At 39.0% G+C, this 27,725-nt stretch overlaps 2 protein-coding genes across 3 annotated transcripts in view; one reads left to right on the forward strand and one right to left on the reverse strand.

The window, feature by feature from the left end:
• LOC129718584 (disks large 1 tumor suppressor protein) overlaps positions 1-27,725 on the forward strand; it is a 170,515-nt gene that overhangs the window by 46,028 nt on the left and 96,762 nt on the right. For both annotated transcript variants that reach the window (XM_055669504.1, XM_055669505.1), the window contains exons 4-5: positions 16,482-16,603; positions 16,858-17,019. In XM_055669504.1, coding sequence (XP_055525479.1) covers positions 16,482-16,603; positions 16,858-17,019 — 284 coding nt within the window. The remainder of the gene's footprint in view (positions 1-16,481; positions 16,604-16,857; positions 17,020-27,725) is intronic.
• On the reverse strand, positions 6,781-8,777 carry LOC129718585 (PCI domain-containing protein 2 homolog). The gene is made up of 3 exons (XM_055669506.1): positions 8,433-8,777; positions 8,155-8,372; positions 6,781-8,097 (listed from the first exon to the last, which is right to left on the reverse strand). The coding sequence occupies exons 2-3, from the start codon at positions 8,369-8,371 to the stop codon at positions 7,130-7,132; spliced, it is 1,185 nt and encodes a 394-aa protein (XP_055525481.1). The 5' UTR covers position 8,372; positions 8,433-8,777; the 3' UTR covers positions 6,781-7,129.

Genomic DNA, 27,725 nt, shown 5'->3' on the forward strand with positions numbered 1-27,725 from the left:
TAGAGGACTTTCCCCTACAGATTTACCTATATACAAATTTCGACACAGAATTACGCCGGCAGGGGACCAAAACCCTACCTTACGCTCAAAAACACCGATAGCTCGCCGATCGGCCTCTTTCAACGTCCTTGCTTCTTGGCCGTAGAGGGTCACGGGAAGAACTAGTGTTTTGTAGAGTGAAAGCCCCCAGGCTAGCGTGCGATATTGTAGAGTGAAAGGTTACGCAATCCGTAGAAGGCACTGTTTGCAGCTGATATGCGCCTTTTTATTTCACGGCTAACCTCGTTGTCACATATCACTAGTGTACTAGTGCTTAAACTATCCGGATTAAAATACCTAGATATCCGACCTCGGATATCCGAAAAATATCCAAAATCCGGATCGATCAGATATCCGGATAGTATCCGACAGGATACTAGAGGTTCCGAAGCTCTCTACGGTTGATACCAATGATGTCGATATCGTCCGCAAAACCTAGAAGCATGTGAGACTTCGTTATGATGGTGCCACTTTTATTTGCACGCCGGCCCTCCGTATAGCACCCTCCAATGCGATGTTAAATAATAAGTTTGACAGCCCGTTTCCCTGCTTCAAACCACCTAACGTAACGAAGGAGTCAGATATCTCACCGGCTATCCTGATGCATGGTATAGAGTCCTCAAGGGTTGCACGTATCAGCCTAATTAGTTTTTTTGGGAAACCGTGTTCGACCATAATTCGCCTTCACTGTATCGTATGCTGTCCTAAAGTCAATGAACAGATGGTGAGTCTGCTAGTTGAATTCTTGAAATTTTTTGAGGATCTGTCGCAGGGTGAACATTTGGTCCGTAGTGAAGCGTCGCTCTCGATCATTGGTAATCGCCAACAAAGATCTCCGACAACGGCCTCAGACTATGGAACAGAATACGGGAGAGAATTTTGTAAATGGTGTTGAGAAGGGTTATGCCTCGATAATAACTTCAGTCCAAGTGGTGGCCTTTCTGGCCTTCGGACATATGAGACCCTCTTACCAGTCCGAGGGCAATTCTTCATCAGACCACACTCTAAGCATGATCCGATGTAAAGCACGATACAGCTGTTCGCTCCCGACTTTAAAAAGTTCGGCTGGAATACCGTCCTTACCAGCTACCTTGCAGTTCCTCAGCTCTTTCTCTGCTTTTTTAACCTCGTCTATGGATGGTGGGTCCACAGCTTTGCCGTCATCCTCAATCACCATCCTGCTCGTTTCAACTACGCTGTTTTCTTCACCATTCAACAGCACAATAAAGTGTTCCTTCTAGCGCCTGTCCGCCCTCGTTCTATCGGTAATCAGGTTCCCTCCCTATCGTTGCACAAGATAGGGGCTGACACGTTCCGGTTCCTGATTTTATTGATCTTCTTGTAGAAGCTTCTCGCATCGTGCCTAGAGACGCAAAAAGCAACCTTCCACCTCCGCAAGAATCAGTAGCTCTAGATTGATTGATTGATTGATTTTTATTATAGAGCCTTTAACCTGAGGGGTCATTCAGCTCTTAACGGCAGCTCTAGCTTCCCGGTATCTTACTACGCTCTGACGAGTCACAGCCGTGGCTAACATGTGAGCTCTGGTGCGGTTCTTTCCACCCGTCACTCGCTGGCACTCAGCATCAAACCTGGTGTGGCTCGATATACCCAACACTTCTCCCGCTGTGGTGCTGATTGCACTGCGGATATGCCTTCTTTGTTCATTCAGGCTACCTCCAACTTGATCCTCGATCCGCTCATCAACCTTTCGTAGGTATTCTGTAGCCACTTCTCCAGTTGATAGCCGCTGGGTGTTCAACTGTATCCTCCTTGTCGTCGTGGATATACAAAAAAATACAAATCCAAAAAGTTTCATGAAACTTCAGAATAACTGAAGTTTCGAAAAACCAACAAATCCTGGTTGTACCAGAATCCTCTAACGTACATATTTGTATGAGATAATTGTTTTACAACTGAAAAGGGTCCTCCACAAGTATCTTGGCCTCCGGACCCCCACAATTCCAAATCCGACCCTGATAGGGGTACAAGTAGCAAAATCGTAAACATAGAGAGCGTCACGGAAATTATCCACTTTCAAATGTTTAAAAATCAGTCAGTTTCGAACCGATTACCTTCATTCTTACAGTAATCGGTTAGGAAATCATCATTGGTTCTGTGATTAGCGATGTCGGTTAGCTAATACTGCTAATAAGAATGCATTGTTGGTTAACTAGTTGTAACATTCTGTCAATTTTTATGGGGAAAAGCAACCATTAAGGTGAAACCTCATTGAATCCAAAAATGGCCGACTTTGAGTCACCACTTCGAATTTTTGAAAGCACAAGACTCGGAAATAGTTAATACGTTCCCTGTGAAAATGCTAGTTATGTTTGCTGTGGCGAAGCAAACATAAAATAGAATGGTTCCCGTGGTTCTGTGGTTAGCGATGTCGGTCGGCTAGCTCTCCCACATGGTTGTGATGAAGGGTTCGATTCCCGATCAGGTCGAGGAACTTTTCGAGCAGGAAATTTTACAACTAGTTAACCAACAATGCATTATTATTAGCAGTAGAGGTGGCAGCGTCACCGGTAGGTGCAGTAGCACTACTTCAGGGGGGGTGCAATTTTCTTACGCTATCTTACAAGGGAGGGAGGGGGGTTAATTGATTATCTTATGTAAAAAAAAACATTGCTGATGCAGCTGTTCAAATAACCATGTTCATTGAAAGCGTGGACGGTAAAATTCATGAAAAGGAAATTACAGAAGTACTCGGATAGAGGACAGAAGATGAAACGAAGTACTGTGCTTGCTTCATAATGATAAAACTAGAATAAAAATTTATATATATATATATATATATATATATATATATATATATATATATATATATATATATATATATATATATATATATATATATATATGCTGGCAGTAAGATTTTACTAGGGGGAAGGGGGGGTATCAAAAAATCTTACGATGTCTTACAAGGGAGGGAGGGGGGTTTGAGAAAGTGGAATATTATGCTTACGTAATTATTGGACGGCCCCCAAAGAAAAGCAGACGTATGTTGGTAACACACAAACGGGGGTGTTGGCAATAAAAATCTGTCGGCCATCAAGTTTTAAGTGTGAATGTTATCAGAAGAGTACCACTGACTACCCTTGCTGACGTTCGAAACCGGAATGCGTTCGAGAGATTGATTTCTTTTGATTGGACTTTAACCTCGTATGGTCATTCATCCCTACATGAGTTCGAGAGTCGTATTCATATCAGAGAATCGATGTCGTAATTATACCAGAGAAGCGATCCTTTGAGATTCCTTTCTGATGTTCGTGTTAGGGAAATAGCTCTTCAATACAAATGAAAGCGTTCGAAAGGCATTTTTTTAAGGAATCATCTATTTTGCTACCAGCAGCGTTGCCAGGTCATTTTTTTTAAATCTGGAAAAGGCAAAATAAAAATCTGGCAGTCATTTCGTGGGGTGAAAGGTTAATTTTTCGGATAAAAGTCTTGGGGTTGCAAAATTTCACGCCAAAATTGAAGTGATGACCTTTTTGCGGAACAGAGAAAATAAAATCTGGATAAAATCTGGATCATCCATGAAAAATCTGGATAATTGGACATCAAAGCTGTCTACCTGGATACATATTCAAAAATCTGGATAATCCAGCTAAATCTGGATACCTGGCAACGCTGGCTACAGGGAAAAGCACAGAACTTCGAGTAGCATAATATCCGATAATAAGATGAACAATAAATTGTTCTTTTGCGGAACAATTGAATACACTAAAGTCGCTTTTTACGCGGGGGATACGTGCCGCGTAAAAAACTGCGTAAATTTCGGAATCCGCGTAAAAAACCGCGTAAATTCCGGAATCCGCGTAAAAAAAACCGCGTTAATTATGCAATCCGAGTGAAGAGAAACCGAAATCCACGCAAAAAAATATACCTCGTAAATTCTGGAATCCGCGTTAAAAAACCGCGTTAGTTCCGGAATCCGCGTAAAAAAAAACACGTAAAAAGCGACCTTAGTGTACTTAATTAAAGAGTCAACAATGCCTTGACAAAGACAGTTGTAAATTCGACCTCATCTCAGGGATGCCACATGTACAGATTAATCTGTATTTTACAGATTTTTGGCCGAAGTAACGGTACAGAATCTGTATATACAGATATTTGTCGAAAAGTACAGATTTACAGATTTTTCGAAATTGAGATTGATTTTTAAAAACAATCCAAATTTTATTTCATTAAATATTGAGCAAATTGAACATATTTTCAACTCCTCACACGTTTTAAGACAAAAATTTTGTTTATGTAGCATAAAAACTTAAAAAATACAAAGTTCTTTATGTTTAAACAATACAGATTTTTGCCTTTCTCCTAGAAAGGTATAGCAATCACTTGCAAAACCGAAAGTATAAAAGTGCTCCAAAGGGCCGAATGGCATATATCACTCGACTCAGCTCGACGAGCTGAGCATTTTCTGTATGTGTGTGTGTGTGTGTGTGTGTGTGTGTGTGTGTGTGTGTGTGTGTGTATGTGCAGATTTTTATTCTAACTCACTTTTCTCAGAGATGGCTGGACCGATTTTCATGAAATTAATTGCAAATGAAAGGTCTTGTTGCGCCATAAGACCCTATTGAATTTCATTGTAATCGGATTTTTAGTTTAGAGGTTATGTTTTAAAAATGTGCAAATCATGAAACATCAATATCTCAGAAACTACACAACCGATTTGAACAAAATTGGTCTCAAAAGAACGGGCTACCTAGAAAACCCTTGAGTTTTGAATTTCATAAAGATTCAACTTGTGGTTCAAAAGTTATGAAAAGAAACGTGTTCTGAAGACTGTTTAATCTCACTCATGTTTCTCAGAGATGGCTGGACCGATTTTCATAAAATCAGTGTCAAATGGAAGGTCTAATTGCCCCATAAGACCCTATTGATTTGTTTTGCAGTTGGACTATTACTTTGCCTGTTATGTTTAAAAATGTGAAATCCAGCTATGCAAAGGAACATATTCCGAAGACTACTTGGACTAATTCACTTTTCTCAGAGATGGCCGACCCGATTTCCACAAAATAAGTGTCAAATGAATGGTCTAGCTGCCTCAGAAGACCCTATTGAATTTTACTGCAATCGAACTGTAACTTCATTTGTAATGTGCCGACTTGTAACAATCACGAAACTTCATTATCTCAGAAACTACACAACCGATTTGATTATTATTATCAGATCAGCGGGCTAGTTAAGGGTTAACTGATGAAATATGATTGAACACGTGGTTTCAAAGTTTGGCTGCCCTACACGTTCCCATTTCATTTGATTATAATCAAACTTAAGCAACCGTTATGTATTAAATTGTTAATAAAACAACGAAAGTCTATTATTTCAAAGATTACATAACTTTGAGCATAACTAGTGTCATACGAACGAGTCATCTCTCAAACTTACAAATAACAAACTTCATAACAATTTGATATGTGGCTCAAAAGTTATGGAAAGAAGAGAAATTCAAAGACTATTTAAAACTATACCTGCTTTGATCGATATATGTGGCCTCAACATAATTTAAATGTGGTGTCGTACTATTTGAACGTTCCAAGTTCATTGATTCCTTGCGGTTTGTTCGAAGTCTGCAAATGCACGATGAATCGGCCATAGGATATGATCAAAGTCAAATAACAAATCGTTTGAAATGATTGGTTTTATCGAAATGACAACATCCTCGTCTTTTGGCTTCTGTACATCGCCTAAATTCTGAATATATTCATATTGGGTGGTATTCTGTCATTATCAGCAGACTTTCTGGCATCAATCTGACACCGGAAATATCCATATTGGGAGATATTTTTGGTTGTTTTCCAGAAACTAAAAGTGGTCGTCAAACCATAAGGACATATTTGTTACCTCTAAAAACATTCACATACCAAATTTAGTTGTATTTTCTTGATTGGTTCTTGAGCTGTGCGAAATTTGTGTTTCATTTTCATGGGATCCCTCCCTTATAGAAGAGGGAGTCGGGTTTCAAACCATTATGTACATATTTGTTACCACTAAAAACATTTACCTGCTAAATTTTGTTCCATTTGGTTGATTAGTTCTCGAGATGTGCACAAATTTGTGTTTCATCCAACTATTATGGATATATTAGTTACCCCTTAAAACATCCACATGCCAAATTCGGTTTCATTTGCTTGGTTTGTTCTTGAGTTGTGCAAAAATTTATGTTTCATTTGTATGGGACTCAAACTATCATAGGAACTTTTATCGGCACCAAAAACCCCTACATACAAATTCTCACGTCGATCGGTTCGGTAGTTTTCGGGCCTATATGGATCAGACAGACAGACTTGACTGCATTTTTATATGTAAAGATTACAACATCAATTTTTTAGAACCTAAAGAGTGAATATACATTTATTGGATTGAAGCGTTCATGTAAATCTATTTTTACAAATAAAAAATTGAATGAGAAAGGCTGGGTCTGACCGCTAGGTGGATTAATTTAGGTTTTTACAGATATTTTTGTTCCAGATACAGATGCTCAGATTTTTTCAAGGGAAAACACAGATTTAAATGTGGCAACCCTGCCTCATCTCCATGTCCCAGTACGAACGGATTTTTTTCGCTTTCTCTAGCACGGTCGACAGACCATCAGGGCTGTTACGGATGAGATTTTTTAGACATCTGCAAATGCGGATGCAGATATGTGATTACGGATGCAGATGTGAATGCGGATGTTCCGCATTGAAGGATGCGGGTGCGGATATCCGTAACATTCCTTTTTTTGATAAGGCGTCGTACACAAATTACGTAACGCTAAAAATCCAGACATTAGACCCACATACCTATATTTTATATATTCAAAAATGAAACTTGAAGACAAAACTTGAGTTGTTCGGTGCGGCCGAAACACCCACGGGAAAAGTGTCAAGAGGTTGATTTTCTTCCCGGTAAGAATTGCGAATAAAGTTTGCATACCTAACTGTTTTCCACACAAAGTTTTTAATTGCCGTCATGGTAAGTGAAATTTGCTTTAAACAGACTGCTGAGTGCTGATAATCAGAGAAAATCGCTCACGCCACCAATCAAACAAAGCACAGCATTATGGTAAAACATCGATTTATTGTTCCACCGTCTTCTAAACCGCGATAACATTAGGAAACGGGTTCTGCTTGGAGACCACCAGCTTATTATGCTGCAAGCTGATGTAGCCCTTAATACGGCCCTCGTAGATCAGATTCGCCACGATGCAGTGCGTCTCGTCCATGGTCAATTCCTCCTCACCAACCCACTGCAGTGCTGTCAGGAATGCATTCAGATCAATCTGATGCGTCTGCAGGATGAGATAAACCTTCTTGAACAGATTGCGATAGGCCAGAATTTTCAGCTTCTCCACAATCAGAAAAATGCCGGCGTTGATGAAGAATGACTCATGCTTCTGGATAGCCTCATCGAAACGTCTTACGTTTCCCTCCTTGAGAGCCATTGTCAGATCGTGGAACTGCAGAACATTGTATCGTTCTAGCACTTCTTTACGTGGCATGTATCCAAGCAGCATTTTCACGGGAACCAAGTATGTCAAGATGAGCCGCTTATTGCGGGCAAACCGACGCGGGCAGTTTTCGAAAGCAAAGCTCAGATATTCATCCGCGTTGCGATAGTCTGAATCGAACATGGCTTTCCTACCAGCGAAATATTTATAAGTGATTCGCTGTGCCAGACTAAAGGAATCCTTATAGTTGGAACTCTCGATTGCCCGAATTAATGGTTTGCACAGGTTCAGCTTATTAATTCGAAAGTACACCTTAAACAGCTGGTTGACCAGATTCAACATGCCCAAGCGCTTTGTATCTGCACCGGAAGCGCGATTGTCCGCTGCGCACACCCGAAAGCATCCCATCAGACATTCGGCCGCCTTCTCCAGAATTTCACCCGGCTTCGAAGTCTTTAACTGTTCCTCGCATTTGGCCGCTAGGCGGCGCAAATCGATGGCAACTGTGTACATGATTGGCAGGAACCAATTCTCATCTTTAAGCGCTTGCAGCATTTTGACCACCGCCTGAATGCAGTTCGTTTGCTGTCTGTAAGCTTCGCTGTAGTTCCGAGCTAGAAAGTGAAAGGTGTCTTTTAAAAAGCGATTTTAAACAAACTGAGGCAGCTTACGTTCTTTCGTTAAATAGTAGAGCACTTTCAAATGGCAGGAAACGATTTCATCCAATGGGGACTCCAGCTGGCGATCCACGGCCGTCTCCGGGTGTTCCACGTACAGTGTAGGGTTGTTAACATGATAATCGGAAAGCGAAAGCAATCGGCCGACAGCTTGCCCTTCGGTGGCATTCCAGACACGTTGGACCGAATTCAGATAGTGGTAAAGATTCATTCTACACAAGCAGGTTTAATATTAGAACAAATCTAACAAATCAAAGCGACTTCAACTTTACCTAAATGAGTTGCTTACTGAGCATTGGCCTAAAATCCAACTGTGTGGTAGAATAAATGACTTTAGCAGAACAAGAAACGTAGCCTAGCGCAACACAAACCGCAATAATTGATCGACAACAAACTTTTGACAACTGCCGAGCCGGCGCACAATTTTCCTGAGCGAGTGAAACTTTTCTGGTGTGCGTGAGTGCCAGTGGTGAATAGAACTGATGTCCGCAGTCCGCAGTGAGTGCACGAAAAGCATCACTCGAAACGCTATCTGAACTTGAAGTTGAAAAACAGTGTTGTAGCAATTCATACCGTACAAGAGAGTAGCTTTGTGCTCGGGAAGGATTTTTAGAAGCCGTTCAAATCATTTATTGATTGGCAAAAAATATGCGAAAATTTTGATTCGGTTAACCAATCAGTAATTATAAAATAAAAATATTGCGATAAAACCAAATGTCCAAAATCAAACCCAAATTTGATTTTTCTGACGTTTTCCTTGCGAATAGCAAGTGAAAAATATTTTGTTTTTTTTTCACAGTGTATTAATTTCAACAGAGTGTTCAATTAATTTTTTTTATTTTGCAAATATATAGATGAATGGTGCTCTACATTCCGTATCGAAACTCGACCTTCTATTTATTTTACACAGACTTCGCAGCCAAATGTATACAGGACAATTGCGGGGCTAGCGCTACAATCCTACTGACACTAACAGTCTCTCCCGAACCGGGGGAGAGCAACCTACGACGACTGACTTGTTAGGTCAGCATCGTACCTCAAGAAGGACTCTGAATGATACTTGTGTGTTATTTAGAAAAATGTTAACAATCGAGGATGTTTAGAAAATAATTTCGACCCTATTTACGTTTTCTCAGTGTAAAAACTTATTTCACTGGTTCATATTCGTAACTGTTTATGGTGTAATGATTGATAATTCATAATGAAATCCGTAATAATTCTACCGAAAGAGCAACGGTTATCATGAAATTATAAAAAAAAGTTGTATGACAGGTTACAATAAATTTTTCCTGAGTTTTGAACTAGAAACTAAATACATTCAATTTTTTCACACGGGTGATACGCACCTAGTAAAAAACCGCGTAATTCAAAAATCCGTGTAAAAAACCGTGTTAATTTAAAAAAAAACCGCGTAAAGTAAACCATCAAAAAGGATTTAGAGAAAAAAATAACCGAGACGCTCCACGACCAGTATTTCACGGTCATTCGCATCCTTCACAGGGCGGGTGTTTCATTTTGACCAAGAGTTCTACTAAATTAAGTCTTTTTTGGTTTTGTGAACGTTTTTAGTTACCGACCCGCGTTAATTCGAAAATCCGCCTAAGGATATATGAATTACTGCGGTATCGCATAGAATGGAATAAGTAGAAGAAGCAGGATTCAATTAACGGATGAGAACTAGGAGAACAAGGAGGTGACGCCAAAACGAGGCCAAATCAAGAAATAAATGAAAAATGGAGAAAAACAGGGAAGAAAGCTGGAAGAAATGTTGACATTTGTGGTCATAAGAATAAGAACAACGGCAGCTAATGTGGAAAGAAAGAACAGTAAGAGCAAGCCCACCAGTGGCTAAATTGAAGTTTCTAAAGCTAGTTTGGCAACTCCCACCATAACGCGGCAACCGGACCGGGCGTTGCTATGTTGGTTTGGGAAATAGCAATCCCCACCTTGGGTAGTAGCGAGTTATTAAATTTGGCAACGCGATAGCAACGAGCCGAATCGTTGCTATTTGATGAAATGTCAAACTGTTGTTTTTTTTTGTGCTCGATAGTGAATGTTCGTAATAATATTACGAAGATGATGAGTGTTTTGAATGCGGACTCAATTGGTCGGCCTCGGAAGACGAAGTGTTTTGCCTCGCTTGTTAAACACGTCGTAGGACACAAGTGTCGGCGTGAACCACTACTCAATTTTATTTCCGATTGAGCTGAAATTTTGCACAGGGTGTTTTTTCGGGCAGGTGAACATTTTGTATAGGTTATTCATTGAGATGACCAGATGCGGAAAGCTCAAATCCTCACAAGATCGGCCAATATTATTCAATAAACCTGGAAGGCTCAAGCAAATCTGCTCGGGAGTATTACCAACTATTTTCCCGTTTCGTTCGGTCGTTGTATAAAAAAACATTTTTCTCCTTTACCGCTGTTTCAAAAACAACCTAAGATGCGTTCGAAAGCGGCGTTGGAAATGGTCATCGGTATAGACCGTTGTTAAAACGCTGGATGGCACCTTCCTTCGTATGGCGGTTTTTTTGGGTATTTACTAGGCTGAGAGTCGCCCCGAATCTTTCCAAACATCATTTTCTTAATCGCGTATAAGGAAATTTGTTTTGCGAAATCACGTTCATCATCAATCAAATAATCGAAAACAATTTACGCGTTCTATGTTCAAGTTCTTTTTGGCGGCAAATTTTCAAATAATAATAGCAAACTGTGGGAACCGAGAAATAAAATACAGAATACAACTAATGACTAGGGTTGCCACCTCTCCGGGTTTCACCCGAAGTCTACGGGTTTGATAGGCGATCTCTGGGTCTCCGGGTGAACGCGAATTTTCTCCGGGTCTGGGAGACAATTTCCGGGTCTCTGGGTGAAGCGAAATTTCTCTGAGCCAGCGCAATTATTTTCGACTCGCTTTGGAAACAACATAAGTCATAAATTGAACAATTTATTTTCAAGTTCTACGCATTACCGGAAAACTCAGAAAATAAGCGAAGTAATTTCGCCATTAATTTTGAGAATTTCTCCAAAAAAACGCTGTCGAGTTTACGGCGAATCTTCATCATTTACTAATTGGGTTGTTTAGCCATATCAGTTTTTAATATCATCTGAAAGAGCTGCATTTCTAAGCAAAACTACGCATCTAAGTAAAACGTGATTTTCAAAAAATTCTATCGAAGTCATTTAATTTTTAAATCACGAAATAAAAGTTCTCGAAATCTGCTCGAAATCGCTAGAATGACAGTTCGCCCATATACCAACTGTCATTGTAGTGATTTAGAACGATTTTAATTATTCATTTAAAAATCGTAGGACAATGATAGTGTAACCGTTCCTATATTCATCTCAGTACCTATATTGATCTCATCACGCCTTTTGACCAATTTATTGTCAAATTTTACCATATTTTCAACGTTAAACCTCGCATCTCCGTCGTATTGGGCTCGGGGAAAGTGGTATCTGTGCCTGTGGTGAAGGTTATCACGACATAGAGCACGTTGTTTGGTCATGCCCTGTACACCGTGACGCCAGGTCTAAATTAATAGCTTCCCTGCAGGCCGAAAGTAGGCAGCCGGCTGTTCCTGTTCTAGATGTCTTGGCGAGCCGTGACCTATCCTACATGTCCCTTATATACGTTTTCCTGAAATCCATCCACGCCCCAGTTTAATCCTATTCCCTTCCGCCTACATCCAAGCAAACGACAAGAACACGTTAAGACCCCGGATCCGGAAACAGCAACTAGACCCGCACGATACTCTCAGGTCCCGAGGGAGACAACCCAATATGCCAGTCCGTAATATCTTGGCCCAGCAGCGGAACATGTGCTTACCTATGGCAATGAAAACCATCATACAGTAAACCAGTGCTTTTCATGCAAAATATTATAGCTTTAAGTTACATTTAGTTTCAGCTCGTAGTCGGCAGCGAGGATAAAAAATTTGCTTTTAGTTATTAAGATACTTTAATTGTATTTGTGCCGTGTCAAATAAATTATAGATGAACAAAAAAAAAACGTTAAACTTTCAGCCACTTGAGAGAATCGAGAAGTAAATAGATTTACTTTCAAAAATTTGTAGAAATTTGACGGTAAATTGGACAAATGAGAAAAATAAGATGATAAGATAGGTGCACCAACCTGTTGAGATGAATAATGGAGCGATTACCTTATAACATTTTTAAAAAAACACGTTTCGCTCAGAAAATTACACTCTTTTGGCTGTTATATAAAAATCAGAAATCCGTGAATAGCTAAACAACCCAATTTCATTGAAATATTTTACTGACATTGTCACCAAAATCATCGAATTCTATCGGCTGTTATGAATTGCCAAAATAAATGAAGTAAATAAATAGTGTAGATTACGTGGTGGAAATAAATCACAACAAGCATGTCAATGCACCATATACCCCCTCCCTTCCCGATACTTTAAAAATCTTCGGGCTAGATGTCCCTATCAGGTGGCAACCCTACTAATGACAGTTCGCCAGCTTTCAGTAGAATAGTCATTTAAGCCAACGTTGCGGGACGTGCCCAGTTTTACGGAATTTCTTTAAATAAACATATAAGGATGAAAAAATTTATGTACGCACAAGTAAAAAAATCTGCAAAAGAATTATGTTCTCGATAACTTGGGAGAACGGAAACAAAGTTATGTGAAATGGAGGGAACATTTTATGAAGTGGAAAGAACGTAGATCATTCCGGAAACGATTGACTGACGGATAAGTTGGTTATTACTAGATCCGCAAAATATAATCGAAATACATCACAAACAAACATTTTGCCAACGCTGGCTAGTGACGGTCTTCAGAAATTGGCAACTGCCGGTGTGAAAAAGAAATAGTGGAATTGGTAATCCCCATTAGCAACGACCGGTGCGAAAATCGGTTGCTATCCAAAATAGCAACGGCCAGCGTTGTGAAAATAGCAACTCAAATGGCAACTCACCGGTGCGCTTGCTCTAAACAGTAAAAACTTAACCAATGTAATGCGGGACGTAAGAAGCAATGATTACACACTTAATTTATCTCGCCAAACATCCCAACAGCTGATCGAACTCGGCGATTTTTTTGCGGATTTCAGCAATATATTTCGACGAACATTCGGCAAATATATCGATCTACCGTAAGCCAGCAAGCATTGATATTTCATTTGCCGATGTCCTTGAAAATTTTGCCGAAAACTTGTTGAATATTTCGCTGAATTTATCAGTTGTTGAGTTCTCGACAATAAATATCATATGAGCTGGTATAAAATGTGAAGATACAGAGAATGAAAATGTGAAAAGAGAAAAGTAGAAACGAGGTAGATATAAAAGCTTCAATCAATACCTTTATGAAAATTCATAACGATTTATTCGAAGTCCGTCTGAAAATTAATTTGGGCACTAGAAGGTTAATATAGAAACGCTTGAAAAAAGAAGAGAAATTGCTTCGGTAACTCTTGTTAACGATTTGGTTTGCAAATGCATATGTTCGAAAAATTTGCTAGAAAAACTCAACTTCTTTGCTCCTACACGCTCATTAAGAATGCGAAAATTTTTTGTATTAAATTCTTATAGAACAGGATATGCCATGGCCGGGCCAGTTAATAGTATGATGAGTTTTTTTCAATAAATATTGTAAAGTTATTGATTTAACGATGTCACGAAAAGCTCTTAGGAAAAAATTGTACACTAGAATTACATAACTATATTTGTGATGTTAGCAATAGTTTTCAAGATGTAGTCTACTATGAATGACGCAAATAAACAAATAAACAAACAAAACAAACTATTTTATGTCAAGATATGGTCATTACAATTATTGGTGCTCTAGAGTCACCATGAGCGGAGAAGGAGAAAAAGAAAATAGTAAAGTGGTAAAAAAGTATGAAGTCAAACAAGAAAAAAGAATTAGAAAAAAAAAATGCATTTGGAATTAGCAATTTAAGGACAAGGCATAGGAAAAATTTATTAAAAATGAGGGCAAAAATGAAAGAAGCAAACTAGGAAAATTGGAAACAAGGATGAATAAAAAAAGAGGTTTGAACATTACCTTACCTTACGAATCAGCTCCAGGCCGAAGTGCCCCTTACTGTTCGAAGTGTCCCTTGTTGTTCGAAATGTCCCTTGTTGTTCGAAGAAGTCGTCTTAGTCGATTCGTTTCATGGCTGCAGCTCGCCAGCCCCGCAGGTCGTCTTCCACTTGATCGAGCCATCTTGCTCGCTGCGCGCCTCGTCGCCTCGTGTCAGTCGGGCGTTTACCATTTTTACCGGGCTGTCGTCCGACATCCTCACGACATACCCAGGCCACCGTAGACTCTCGATTTCACCGTTTGAACGATGAGTGGTTCTTCCATCTTCCATCTGCACCGTTCTAAAACCCCAAAATCGCGTTGGTCCTTCACGAGCATGGTCCAGGTTTCATGGCCGTTCGAGTTGAGCCTCCTCCGGAGTGCAAAGTTGCCACAATTTCCTGCCATAAGGCGTTAACAAAATTTCTCTACTGGTGTCGTTGTCAGGAGTTACCAGTGAGCCTAAGTACACGAGCTCGTCTACCACCTCGATCTACGCTAATGTAAATTCGTGATGGGAGGTTGAAACTGTCTTCTCTAGAACCTCTTCCACTCATGTATTTAGTCTTTGATGCATTTATGACCGGTCTAATTCGTACGGTTGAAGTCTTCAGTCTGGTGTACGGTTTTGTCAGCTTCTGTGACATGGGCGCCTACAGATAAATTCGCTAATGAGCTTAAGTGAGCGTTTATTCGATTTGGCCTTCGTCAATGGACCAGAAATAGTTGAGCCCCTCATCCATTGTTATCTGCCGATCTGCATCACAAACCGCTTGTCTCACTGCTCAATGCTTTCATTGCAGTATCAGAAGAGTTAGAACAAACCAGTATTACGATGCTGAACTTCAAACGCTGTGATTTTCAGGCACTGAACAACAGTATTGCAGTGCAGGTTGATCTAAACCATCTTGCTGAAAACTACAGGTCGTATACACAAAACATACAAGAGAATTTGAAGCAAAAATTGGGAAAATATATGAAATCATTGAAGAAAGCATGTCCAACGATACCCTACAATTTAGCATTTATTGGAACATGTTCAATTTCAACCACCGAAGCAGCCAAGCTATTTGCCGAGTTTTCCCAAACTGTCTACAGCACACCTCTGCCTGCGTTGTATCCTGGTTGTTTGCACTGTGTGTGCACATAAGACATAAACCTTCGCCAAAGCACATTCTTAACATTGGAAGTTCAAAAAGAGCTCGAAGATGTTGCCGTTTCCAAGGGTGCTGGGTGGTGGAAGGTTTACCATCATTGTTCCTCAGACATTGTGCTTCGTCACTTCTTCAATCGCTTCTGGAAAAGACCGGCTTTTCGGAAATCTGCCAGAATCATTCATAAGTCGGGCAGTATCCACCGTGTTGAATATTACCGTGAAATATTAATTTTATGTTCGATTGGTCTTCCAATCTATGGTCCAATCAATACTGTACAGAGCTGCACGCCCGTAATTTCGGAGAAACAACATACACTTTTACAACAGTGGTAAACGACGACAGGTTTAGTGTGAAACAAACCTCTTGTTTAGGAAAATCGAGAGTAAAAAACAGGTTATCTCGATCTACGTCGATTTTCTCGAAGCATTTGATGTTTTCCCACACGTTTATGCCATTGAAAATTACAGTAGGTACATGGGTTCTCTAATACACATCAGCGGCTGGTTACAGTCATATCTTACCAAGCACAAAGCATTGGCTAGTGTCAGCTCGGTTTGCTTCCGAGAATTCATCATCAAATCTGGTGTCACAGGGAAGCATTTAAGGCCCGCTCATTTTTGTTCTGTTTGTGAATGATGTGTGCTTTCCGGCTAAAATCCGCAAAGCAAATGTTCGCCGATGATCTCAAATTCTGCAGAGTAATCTTTTCCCTGTGGACTGTCTTGAAACTTAAAATGATATCAACGAGATTTTGACGTGATGCAGTGAGAATGGAATGAAAATTAATGTAACAAAATGCAGAGTAATTTCATGTCTGAACTTTTACACCAAATCAGCTTCAACATTCCCGTACTCTTCGTAGTTTTCCTACCATTAGTGTCCCGTTTCTCAGAAAAAGCTATGGATATAATACCCCATATGTCTCTTGTTGTAGAGCTATCACCGAAGTCAGTGGTGTCCATGAGTTTGGAATGTCAAAAACTATTTTTAGCACTTTTTCCTATTTGGTTACTGTACTTATCTATAGCTTATCTGTATCTATAATATCTATATATCTAACAACCAAATATATAGAACCACTCACAAAACGATCACTTTTCTCTCTATTGCAGACATTCAGGAATTCTACGAACTCACTCTGTTGGACGACTCGAAATCCGTACAGCAGAAAACGGCAGAAACGCTGCTCATAGCGAGCAAATGGGAACAGGATAATGCCATCAAAGCGAACGAGGTAAGTATTGTGTACTTGTTATTCTACTGTCAGTTCCGGCTTAATTCTGACACTGAAACGCCTCCGCAGTAACTCTCTCAAGAATTCTTCCATCCCTGGTCCATCTATTACGAGTTATTTTTCACCGTTGTTGTTTATATACACCTAAAAGTAATACGTCCTACCAGAAATTAAACATCCACCTCAAACTAGCCCAATGTCAATGTTTGCGTGTGTGTTATTGTTTCTCCCTTGTATGTATCGTTGTATTCTAGAATGGCACCATCACCAACCATATCCCTGTCCTGATGCAAACTATCTTGAATGGCCACCAAAAGCAGCAGCAGCAGCAACAACAACAACAACAACCACAACAGCAACAGCAGAACCACAACAATCAAAGCAACCAATTGCAGCGAGAGCAGCTTGAGAATCAGGTAGGGAAAAGCTAAAGGATGCGTCATATCGTTTTTGCGTCAACAGTCGCTCGTAGGCTCGGGTAACAACATTGGCCACCCCAACCAAGGTGTTGTGCTTCTGATGTTCCATTCTTCCTTGCTTCCACCCACTTGCTCCGCTGCCGCCGCCGCTTGGAAAGCGCATTTCGATTCTGCTGCCATTCAACGTGAATTGCGCCGCATAATAATGCACAATGCATGTCACACTCTGTCGTCACTGTCACGGTGTCTGCTTTGCATTCATTTGAGACTTGCTTTTTGTTTGCCAAATTTGCACTGCTTTGTTTGTTAGTTGTTTGCAACAGAAGCGAGTAGTTTCATTTTCCAGTTTGTCAGTTTTGACATAGGGAAATCTCGCGAAGGGTGAGGCGGATTAAAGTATTTGTCTTTCCTTAATATTTGAATTTCATTCTTCCATTCACATTTCTTAAAAATTTGTTTTCATCGTTCATGTATCGTTTCTTCTTGAAATTTTGGACTCAGGTTCATGTCATGTCATTCTCCATAGCCAAATAATTAACGTTTATCTTGCTGTTCCAAGTATTTTGTGTTTTTTTTTTTTTCTGAAATATTCAAGTATTTCTTGCTTTTCTCTCTGTGCGTCTGTATCTAAAACGATCTCGATTTTAGTAGATCATTTCAGTTGTGAACAAAATATCCTTGAAATGATGTTCACTAAGAACAATCAGCATTTTTATTACGCACGCGATTGCTCCACCAGAAAAAAGGACAAGGTCCAAAACGTAAACAAAGGTACCTCCATCTGTCAAAACAGTGACAACACATATGTAATACTGCTAGAACGTAGATTTTAAAACTCAACATTCGGGAAATGCTAAAAATATTCTATACATTCTTGTAGTTTTGAATTATTTGAAAAATAACAAAGAATTTACCTAGGGGCAAGACCCTATTGATATATTGCAAAATATTTCCACTATTCGGTATTAGAAAATATTTGTCATTGCATTTCCAGGCACCCATCTACCTATATCACAACTCTTTGACAGCACATTACTGTCGGAGTCTGTCGGAGTGGTATGAATGTGACAGATAAACGATAAATATCAAAATATATCCACCATTATCGAATAGTATTACTTAATTATTTCTCTTAAAAATAAAGTTGTCTAGCCCCTAGGAATTAACAGCTCATAGAAAAATTTGTTTTAGCTTGCTTATGGTTCGACGAAGACCTCACAGTCGTCAAAATTTTAATGGACCTTATTAGAGTAAAACCTTTCTTACAACTCCCCTTACACATTGAAATACTAGTATCGAAAGCATAAGCAAAAGATCCATCTTGGTCTCCACAACAACAAGTTGCTGCAGTCAAGCATTTCCGTAAAAGGAAAAAGTCTTCGTGTCATATGAGCCGTTGAGAGCAAAAGTGGTACATGTACCATTTTTACACTTTTTGGGTTTTTTGCATAAAATGATGCAGAACGCAATAACGTACTAGAATATCCAAGATAAACCGAGATCTGATAACCCAAACCGAAGTTGTAGCCAGAACAATTTTTGGTAATTAACATAATCACCATTTCGTTGAGAGCAAAAGTGGTACATGTCAAGTCTGTGCATATTAGATGAATTGTAAGTCGAAGATCTTAGGATATAGAACAATCATGTCTTCAGCAAAGTTGGTCAAGTGATTGAGTACTTTCAGATGAAGATCTGTCTGTTTTGGAATTTTCTCACTACGTGGCGCTAGTGTACCCGTGACAATTTTGTAACAGAAAGAGTTTTATCTATTTCAGTATCAACTCGGATGCTGTGGCCAATTTAGAAGATAACTCTCTGAGGTCTTTGATATAGATATATATTTACACACTGGACCCAGGTTTGGCTTTAGGCAGGCCACCGATAGCCTTACGGAAGATCCAGAAATACCGTAATTGAGGTCAATTTTCTAAAGTGATCCTAGAGCTTCCTAATTTTTTCGAAACTGCTTCTGCGGGATTGACTAGAAACGAAATGATTTCACCGAAAGATTCAGAACTAGCGTAAAATGTCAATTTTCAAAAGTGTTCCTAAAGCTTCCTGTTTTTTTCGAAACCAGTTCTAGAAGGAAAATGATCTTTTGACGAAATATGCTCCATGACTCATGACATAATGTTACTCAAATTTACCATCAGATAGCCTTTTGAAAGATCCGGAGTTACCGTAAACGAGATCAATTTTGAAAAACAGGTCCTAGTCCCATCTGGATACAGTGTATATTTTTCCAAGGCTGTATCATATTTTTAGTACACTCATTTGTCGCTCCTCTAACTACATACACTGTCTGCTTTAATGAACAGGTCCTAGTATTTTCCGTGTTTTTTTTTTCGAAACTATCACATGCAAAAATATACCATAATATCAAAGAAAAGCCAAGATCTGATAACTTATACCAGAGTTATAGCCAAAATAATTTTCAGTATTCCTCTTCTACGGTATTTCTGGATCCGGAGGGCAACCGGTAGTTTACCGAAAGTTGAACTTGGGTCCATCGTGTAGTTATTATCGACCAAATAGCAATTCGAAAGATACCAGGGTATTTTCCTTTGAATTGGCCCAGTCGATCTAGGTGATTTAGAATGTCTTCTGTTACATATACACTAGCGCCACAAAGTGACAGAATTCCTTAACAAACAGATCATCAGTCTATAGTACTCAATCACTTGAACAACTCTGCTGAAGACATGAATGTTCTATGTTTTAATATTAGCGAGCTATAATGCATCCTTCATGCTTAGACTGGACATATACCACTTTTGCTCTCAACGTTTTCTGGTTGTCATTATTTTTCCCATAGAACAAAAGTGGTACATGTTTTTCCATTGAAGTTTGTGTAAGTTTCTCAACCAGAACTCGTTATGCTTTCATGTACCGTCTTTTAAAACCTTTCCAGCAATGATTTAGTGCAGTTATGTTGGGAAAAATTGTTGAAAAAAATTTACTAGGTGTTCAAGTGTTTTCGTTTATCGCGTCTCCTGGAAAATTTACTTAATGGCACATGTACCACTTTTGCTCTCAACGGCTTATATGCAGTCGATTGCAGAAAAGTTTTGGATATTTTTTCTTCCTACTTGCAAAAGTGGAAAATCTCTCCCAATGCTTCTAAAACTCAAATGATAATTTTTCCGCATAAGCCTAGGGCTTCTTTCCTCAAGCCAAACAATAACCACGTTGTCAAGATGAATGGGGTTATTTTAAGTTGGTCTGACAAGGTTAAGTACTTGGGACTAATTTATGATAAAAAACTTATTTTCAAAGAGCACATTGAGAGTATACAAGCCAAGTGCATCAAATATACGAGATGTTTATATCCTCTCATTAACAGGAATTCTAAACTTTGTTTAAAGAACAAACTTTTGATTTACAAACAAATTTTTAGACCAGCAATGCTTTATGCTGTACCGATCTGGTCAAGTTGCTGTTAAACAAGGAAGAAAACGCTCCAAAGGATTCAGAATAAAATTCTGAAAATGATTTTGAAACGTCCTCCTTGGTTTGGTACACTCGAATTACATTGACTTACTGGTGTTGAACCATTAGAAGCTATGTCAAATAAAATTATTAACAATTTTCGACAAAAATCGTTGCAATCCTCAATTGCTACGATAAGCTCTCTTTATAGCCAATAAGGTAGCAATTAAGTTAGTTGTAAGTTTACTTCCCCTTTTCTGACAAGTAGGTTTAAATCCCTACGAATGATAAGTCCTAATTGCGAAAGCAAACAATCCTAACAATTAAAATTACAAATTTCTAACAGTGTTGAGAAGTCATCATTTGTGATTGGACACACATACTCATTATTTACTAATATTTATCATAAATACTTAAGCTACTAACAAATCCCCCCCCCCCCCCTTAAAAAAAAAGTTGCTGCAGTTGTGGTGTGGCGAGCACTTTCCATCCCATCAAACGCCGTGACAGGCAGGCCGGGCGCTGCGGTCGATTTCCCGCATTAATGGTCGAGCTGCGTTCCGATGTTTGATGCATGAGTTTCGGGTTTTGTTCTCATCAATGTGGTGCTTGCTTCTGCTCCTACCACCGACCGACCACGGGGAAACAGGCGACGGCCGACGAGTGTGTTTTTAAATTTAGAAGCTCTCGAGAATGTGCTGCTCTAGAGAACTGCAGCTTGTCAGTGCAGTGCGATAGGCAACCGAGGATTCTGTTTCCGAATGATTTGAACGGATCGGATGTTCCCTTCAAGTGGCGAGTATAAGCACGATTCTTGGTGGGTAAGGTATTTCACGTTCGCGAGTTGTGTGGCTTGATCAATCTGTCGACATTTTCAGTTAAAAAAAAACAGTTGAAAGTTAACGGCTCTGCAGTGCCTTTCATCCATTCTCAGTTCATCCCATTGCCAATAATGATATTTGCATCCCTTGGTTTGTAATTAATCAAGCTCGCACCGAAGTATAGATTTCACTGAAATGAACGTTACCGGCAACAATAATAGAGACTACCAAGATTGTGTGCAGCATACACTTGTCTGTGAATAAACGATACATCCGCGTTTACATTGCCACAACCCGTGAAATGAAGAGTCATGGCCTGCTGTTGATTTTACTTAAGAATATGATACTAGCGAATTGCGATTCTCTGTGATGTTTGTTTCAATGTTAACAATAATATCTCAAAATAAAACTGGCGAGCTCATATTGAATTATCTTGGTGTAGGCAGTATGATATCTCGGCTCTGCTTGAGATTCTTGTTTACAACCGGGCAACGTTTGTGTATACGCACAAAAAAACTGTAACTATTTTTATTGGTACAAAAAAAATGGATGCCGAATTTTTGGCCGCTAGCGATGTTCAAGATTGATCGATGTTTCACTCAGTTGCATCGCAGACAGACGTCCAAGCTGAATTCTGAACATGTGTAACGTTTTATAAAAATAGCAATACGTTAACAGTCACGACACCTGCGAATTGATTTTGTTGTAACAATGAGCACACCACGCGGCGCTAGTATACAAGTGATTTATAACGACAACTATTTCGATCATTATTGTTCTTACATGAACGAGTGTCTGTAATTGCATGTTAATTACGCTTCAACAGACTGCTGCATTTTTTTAATCTTTCAAAAATTTAATTGGTGAAACAAAAACTCAAGCACTCAAAAAAAGTAACTGAATCTACTGACTTTGACTTTGGGATATTGTTTTTTATTGAAAGTTAATGCTTCAGGATTCAATAGACTACGTACAAATCTTATGTACAAAACTTTATGCCTCCATGAGATCCTTATAAAACTGCTAAACGATATTTCATTCAAATCTTTTGAGTAGGTACTTGTGTATCAAGTAGTTCGATTGTAGTTACAAATTTATCGCAACGGTGCACAGTGGTTTAAAATAGCAATGTCGCGAACCTTATTCTATAGTGCCTAAGTGCTTTACTTTAGGACTATAGTATCTCCGAAGCAATTATTTGTATTGAAATTGCCCACATGATGGTGCTATGCAACAATAGCCATAGCCTACTATGCTAGAAATAAAATTTCTAACTTTTTTGTTTCTGCATGAAACTAAAAGTTGTCTTCGGCAAAGTTGTACACACTTAAAACTAGATCTCGAGCTCGGCAACAAAACATCCGAGTTCACTCGGCAACTTTGGATTCAACCGGTATTTCAGCAAGAAAATGCCGGTTGCCGACAGTTGTCAGATCATTTTGCCGAGACTTCGTCCAAAAAACTAAGCTTGACGAATCTCGTCCCAATTTTTTGCCGAGTTTATCGTTAAACACTGTTGATGCTGAGGTCAGCAAATACTACAAGGTATACAGCCCTAGAGGTTGTATGAAATGGTGACGTAGGACTAAATATATAATATATGCTAAAATAAATATTATTATATGCTGCGCTAAACTGTTCATAGGTAACACTACCGTTTATTTATGATAGTCGTTATTTTAAAACTAACGATGCATGAATACATGAAAATTTTACACTTGTAGTAGTTGCGAAAATTCTCATAACTCTTATCTTCAAGCATCTATAGTTCTGAAAAGAACCGATTCCATAATATTCAGTTTGAAATTCGTGCTACAGAACGCTGATAATCGCACCATGAATATTTTGTTGGCCGCGCATAAAATTTGCTCTCCGCTGTGCCCTCCAGTAGCTGTGCTAGCAAAATATCCTGCAGCGTACGATGGTTATTGTTGCTGCCGTATGCAAAATAAAGGTAACATGCTCCGCGGTGCCTGGAAGTTGACTCGTATGCAGCTCTCGTTTCTCAATGTCGCAAAGCTTTAACAGCTGCACCGCACTCGCTATTGTGGAACAAACTAAACTGAAGCTGAATTTTCCACACGCAGTCTTTTGTATCGAGTTCAGCGTAGATTTTACCATTAAGGCGTGGCTACGTAGCTTATAGAAAGAAAGAGAAACAAACCAATACATCTTCAGTACTACTGAGTGATTTTCATAAGCATCAAAAGAAAGTTTTTGCTTCCCCGATGCGAAAATCACTCTGGTTCTTAGATTAACTAATTTTTGTTGCTGATATTTGACTGATAACGGTGTTCGAGTGAACACAAACAAACAATTAAACCGGAAAATCACTCAATTCAGCAGTGAAAATTCTTGAAATGAGGGTTATGTCTTGTTGTGATAAACTATTCATAGGCAACACTACCGTTTATCTTTGGTGCGCCCTGGTCGTTATTGGACATTTCACACTAGGAGTAGTTGTGAAAATTCTCGTAACTCTATCTTCAAGCATTTATAGTTCTAAAAAGAACCGATTCGATAATCTTAAGCTCGAAATGTATGCTACAGAATGCTGATAATCACACCACCACCGGTAGCATCGATTATTTTGTTGGCCGCGTGTAAAATTTGCTCTCTGCTGTGCCCTCCAGCAGCTATGCCAGCAAAATATCCTTCAGCGTACGATGGTAACTGTTGCTGCCGTGTGCAGAATACAGGTAACATGCTCTGCGGTGCCTGGAAGTTGACTCGTATGCAGCTCTCGTTTCTCAAGGTCGCAAAGCTTAACAGCTGCACCGCACTCGCTATTGTGGAACAAACTAAACTGAAGCTGAATTTTCCACGCGCAGTCTTTTGTATCGAGTTCAGCGTAGATTTTTACTATTAAGGCGTGGCCACGCAGCTTAGACAAAGACAAACAAACCAAAACACTTTGTTGAGTCAAAATATGTAGGCAGTGGAATTTATTTCGTCCATGTTATTGTTATCTGTGCTTGGGAAGCAAACCAAGAACAAGGGAAATGTATGGGAAAGCTTGACCTTGGAACTTTTCACCTTTTTCCACCACTAAGCAGTAAAGCAACAATGTTGAACATATTATCAAAAAATTGTTACACATTTTATCTATCCACCGACATATAAATGACTAAGATGCATTAAGTCGTTCGCTTGCTATAACCGTCTGAAATCTGACGCAACATTTGCCAGTTTATTTTTCATTTTCACAAAGTGTAATCTAGTATAGAAAACAAAGACGTAGTCCTACGTCGAAACATTACTGGTATCTCGGCACAAATTTTACTCGTTGCCGTGTTTCGGCAATACAGCTGTCATTCTCATGAACGAGTTGCCGCCATTTTTCTTAGTGCAAATTTATGCGTGTTACGGGTGAGCAAACAGGAATCGGATACAAGTTTGGCTGAAATTTGTGCAAATTACAAGTGTTTACAATCCGGTAGCCGAAAAAATGTAGTACAGTTTGGGGGGAAGTGGCTGGAACTCAAAAAGTGTAGTTTCAAATCGTGTGAATACAATATTGTATTTGTTTTAGGGATAGGCATTAGACGTAATTCTAGATTAGATGTTTAGCTCAATGCCCTACTGGCGAGCAAGATAAAGATAAGTATTCAAGATTTAGTAAGAATAAATTTCTTTACTTACTAAATCTCATCGAGCTTATAATTTATCTTTTGAAAGAAAACTACCTGGTTCACAGCAAAACTATTTCCTGCGATTGGATTCCACTGAAAAAACGGCTCTTTACTGTGCCGAACATTCAGCTTATATAACCGAAAGGTCGTTGGACTGGTTTGCCGCTTCTCGGCTGGATTTGCCGAGAGCACAGTCAACTGTGTACCGCGATTCTCGGCATAAAATGACATCTGTCAAATATTGGTTTTCCGAGATTCTCGGCAAAAGAGATTCAGCCGAGATGGTTGCCGAGCACTCGGCTGTCCAAATCTCGGCACAAACAATGGCGAGATTCGGCGAAATTTTTTAAGTGTGTAGATAATTTCATGACAAACAACTTTGCTAACAAGACTTTTGCTCTATATACTGTAGATTTTGAAAGAGCTTAAGTTTCGTGTGACTATGGCCGTAAAATCTGTTTTGTGCTCCTAACTTTCTGGTTTGTTTTTTTTTATTAACACACTGTTCTAGAGAATTTTAGGCCTTATCATGCTTTAAAAATTCCATGCAGACACTATGCTGAAATTCCTTTTGGTTCAAAAGATAGAAGCAATAATAACAGTAATTTACCCTATTTTCAACTGTGGATTAGAGAAAAAGGGGAACGCCCGGAAGTACACACTCACCGCCATTTTGAAGCTTCAGGTTAGTACTACAAAATGATGGAAGAGTTACTCGTCCGACTAGTCACAATTTTGAGAAAGAGCGTTAAACATTTTCGTAGATTGCGTACTTTTCCTCCAGCGGAACGAGATATCACAGACTAACAGACATAACACGTCGAACCAATTTTCAATAAAATCATCGTTTGGATGATTCCAGTACTTTACATTAGTAACACTAGCACCATCTGCTGTCGTGTTCGCGCTGCGTCATGTATTTTGACATCAGCGCCAGCGTTACTGCATGTGTCAAATGGGGAACTGCAAAATATGTATGAGATTGCATGACAGCGCCTCAGACGACGTTTTCGCGCGATGATTGTTATTCGATTGAAAATTTGAAATGAACGTTTTTTGTGGCGATGGAGCTAGGTTCCAGTGTTACGTCTGTTAGTCTGTGGAGATATCTTCATAGTAATACGGTTTTGGACATTGTGTGTATGTATATATGATTGCATATGTAAGTGTGTGTCTCTAAAAACGTCTATTTGTGAAAAATTAATGTATGTGTGATTCGTATTCAGATTCTAATTTCTGAATACTACTAGGATTATGTAATAAATCTGGGTGATTGTGTGTGATATTGCAAAAAGCCATGCAATGTGTGTATCGTCCGCAAGCGGTTGTGAAAACCAATAAGCAGGAGATAGAGACTGATACCAATTTGCTTTTTTCTTTTACACTCACGTATGATATCAGAGAATATGATTATACCTATCAATGAAAATTGCAGCAGGTTATTGGACTACTTCGGTAGTGAAGTTTTCGGCAGGTTTTCTACAGCATTCTGAATAATGCAAAATATATATCGATATTCTTACCTATAGATATCTATACTCATATACACAGATATGCCCACACATACATTCACACACATACGTCCATAGAGACACACACTTACATATGCAATCATATATACATAAACACAATGTCCAAAACCGTATTAATATGAAGATATAGATGAAAATGTTTAACGCTCTTTCTCAAAATTGTGACGAGTCGGACGAGTAACTCTTCCACCATTTTATAGTACTAACCTGAAGCTTCAAAATGGCGGTGAGTGTGTACTTCCGGGCGTCCCCCTTTTTCTCTAATCCACAGTTGAAAATAGGGTAAATTACTGTTAATATTGCTTCTATCTTTTGAACCAAAAGGAATTTTAGCATAGTGTCTTCGTGGAATTTTTAAAGCATGATAAGGCCTAAAATTCTCTAGAACAGTGTATTTATAAAAAAAATTAAACCAAAAAGTTAGGAGCAAAAAACAGATTTTACGGACATAGTCACACGAAACTTAAGTTCTTTCAAAATCTACAGTATATAGAGCAAAAGTCTTGTTAGCGAAGTTGTTTGTCAAAAAATTATCTACAACTTTGCCGAAGACAACTTTTAGTTTCATGCAGAAACAAAAAAGTTAGAAATTTTATTTTTTGCATAGTAGGCTATGGCTATTGTTGCATAGCAACAGCATGTGGGCAATTTTAATACAAACAATTGCTTCGAAGACACTTTAGTCCTAAAGTAAAGCACTTAGGCACTATAGAATTAAGTTCGCGACATTGCTATTTTAAACCACTGTGCGGTTGAGCATTGCAAATTAAATGATGCACTAAAACGTTAAGATGTTATTTTGACACCCAGAATAGATTACAGCTTCGCTTATTCTGAAACATAACCAGGTATTACGGATAGGGAAGCTTCGTAGTCGTGAGGTTATACCCAACAAACATTCACCGCTTAATAAGCTATTATTAAGCGGATTCCGGCTGAATTAAAGCTTAATTAGCTGTTACTCTACCAAATTGTTTGTCGTGAGGACTTAAACGTGAGTTTATTCTCAGGCTCCTCCATACAGAAACTTCTCTTCAGACTGACAAACTTTAATGTAAACCTTCGGAAATTTCATCCATCTGTAGCACAGTATATCTTCAAATAACTTGCTTGAGGCGATGATAAGGTTGATGAAGAAGATAAGAAAATAGCACAAACTAACAGACGTAATACTGGATTTTTTAATAACAGTCATCGCGTATGAACACCGTCTAGGGCGCTGTCATGCAATCTCATACATATTTTCTGGTTTCCAATCTGACATATGCACGTACGCTAGCGCTGAT

Source organism: Wyeomyia smithii, chromosome 1 (assembly GCF_029784165.1).
Source record: "Wyeomyia smithii strain HCP4-BCI-WySm-NY-G18 chromosome 1, ASM2978416v1, whole genome shotgun sequence".
Classification (NCBI taxonomy): Eukaryota; Metazoa; Arthropoda; class Insecta; order Diptera; family Culicidae; genus Wyeomyia; species Wyeomyia smithii.

Bases quoted from the DNA above. Each gene is read 5' to 3' on its own strand.
- LOC129718585 (XM_055669506.1), bottom strand. From the start codon at position 8,371: ATGAATCTTTACCACTATCTGAATTCGGTCCAACGTGTCTGGAATGCC. The intron at 8,098-8,154 runs GTAAGCTGCCTC...TTCACTTTCTAG, and splicing joins CTACTATTTAACGAAAGAAC to CTCGGAACTACAGCGAAGCT.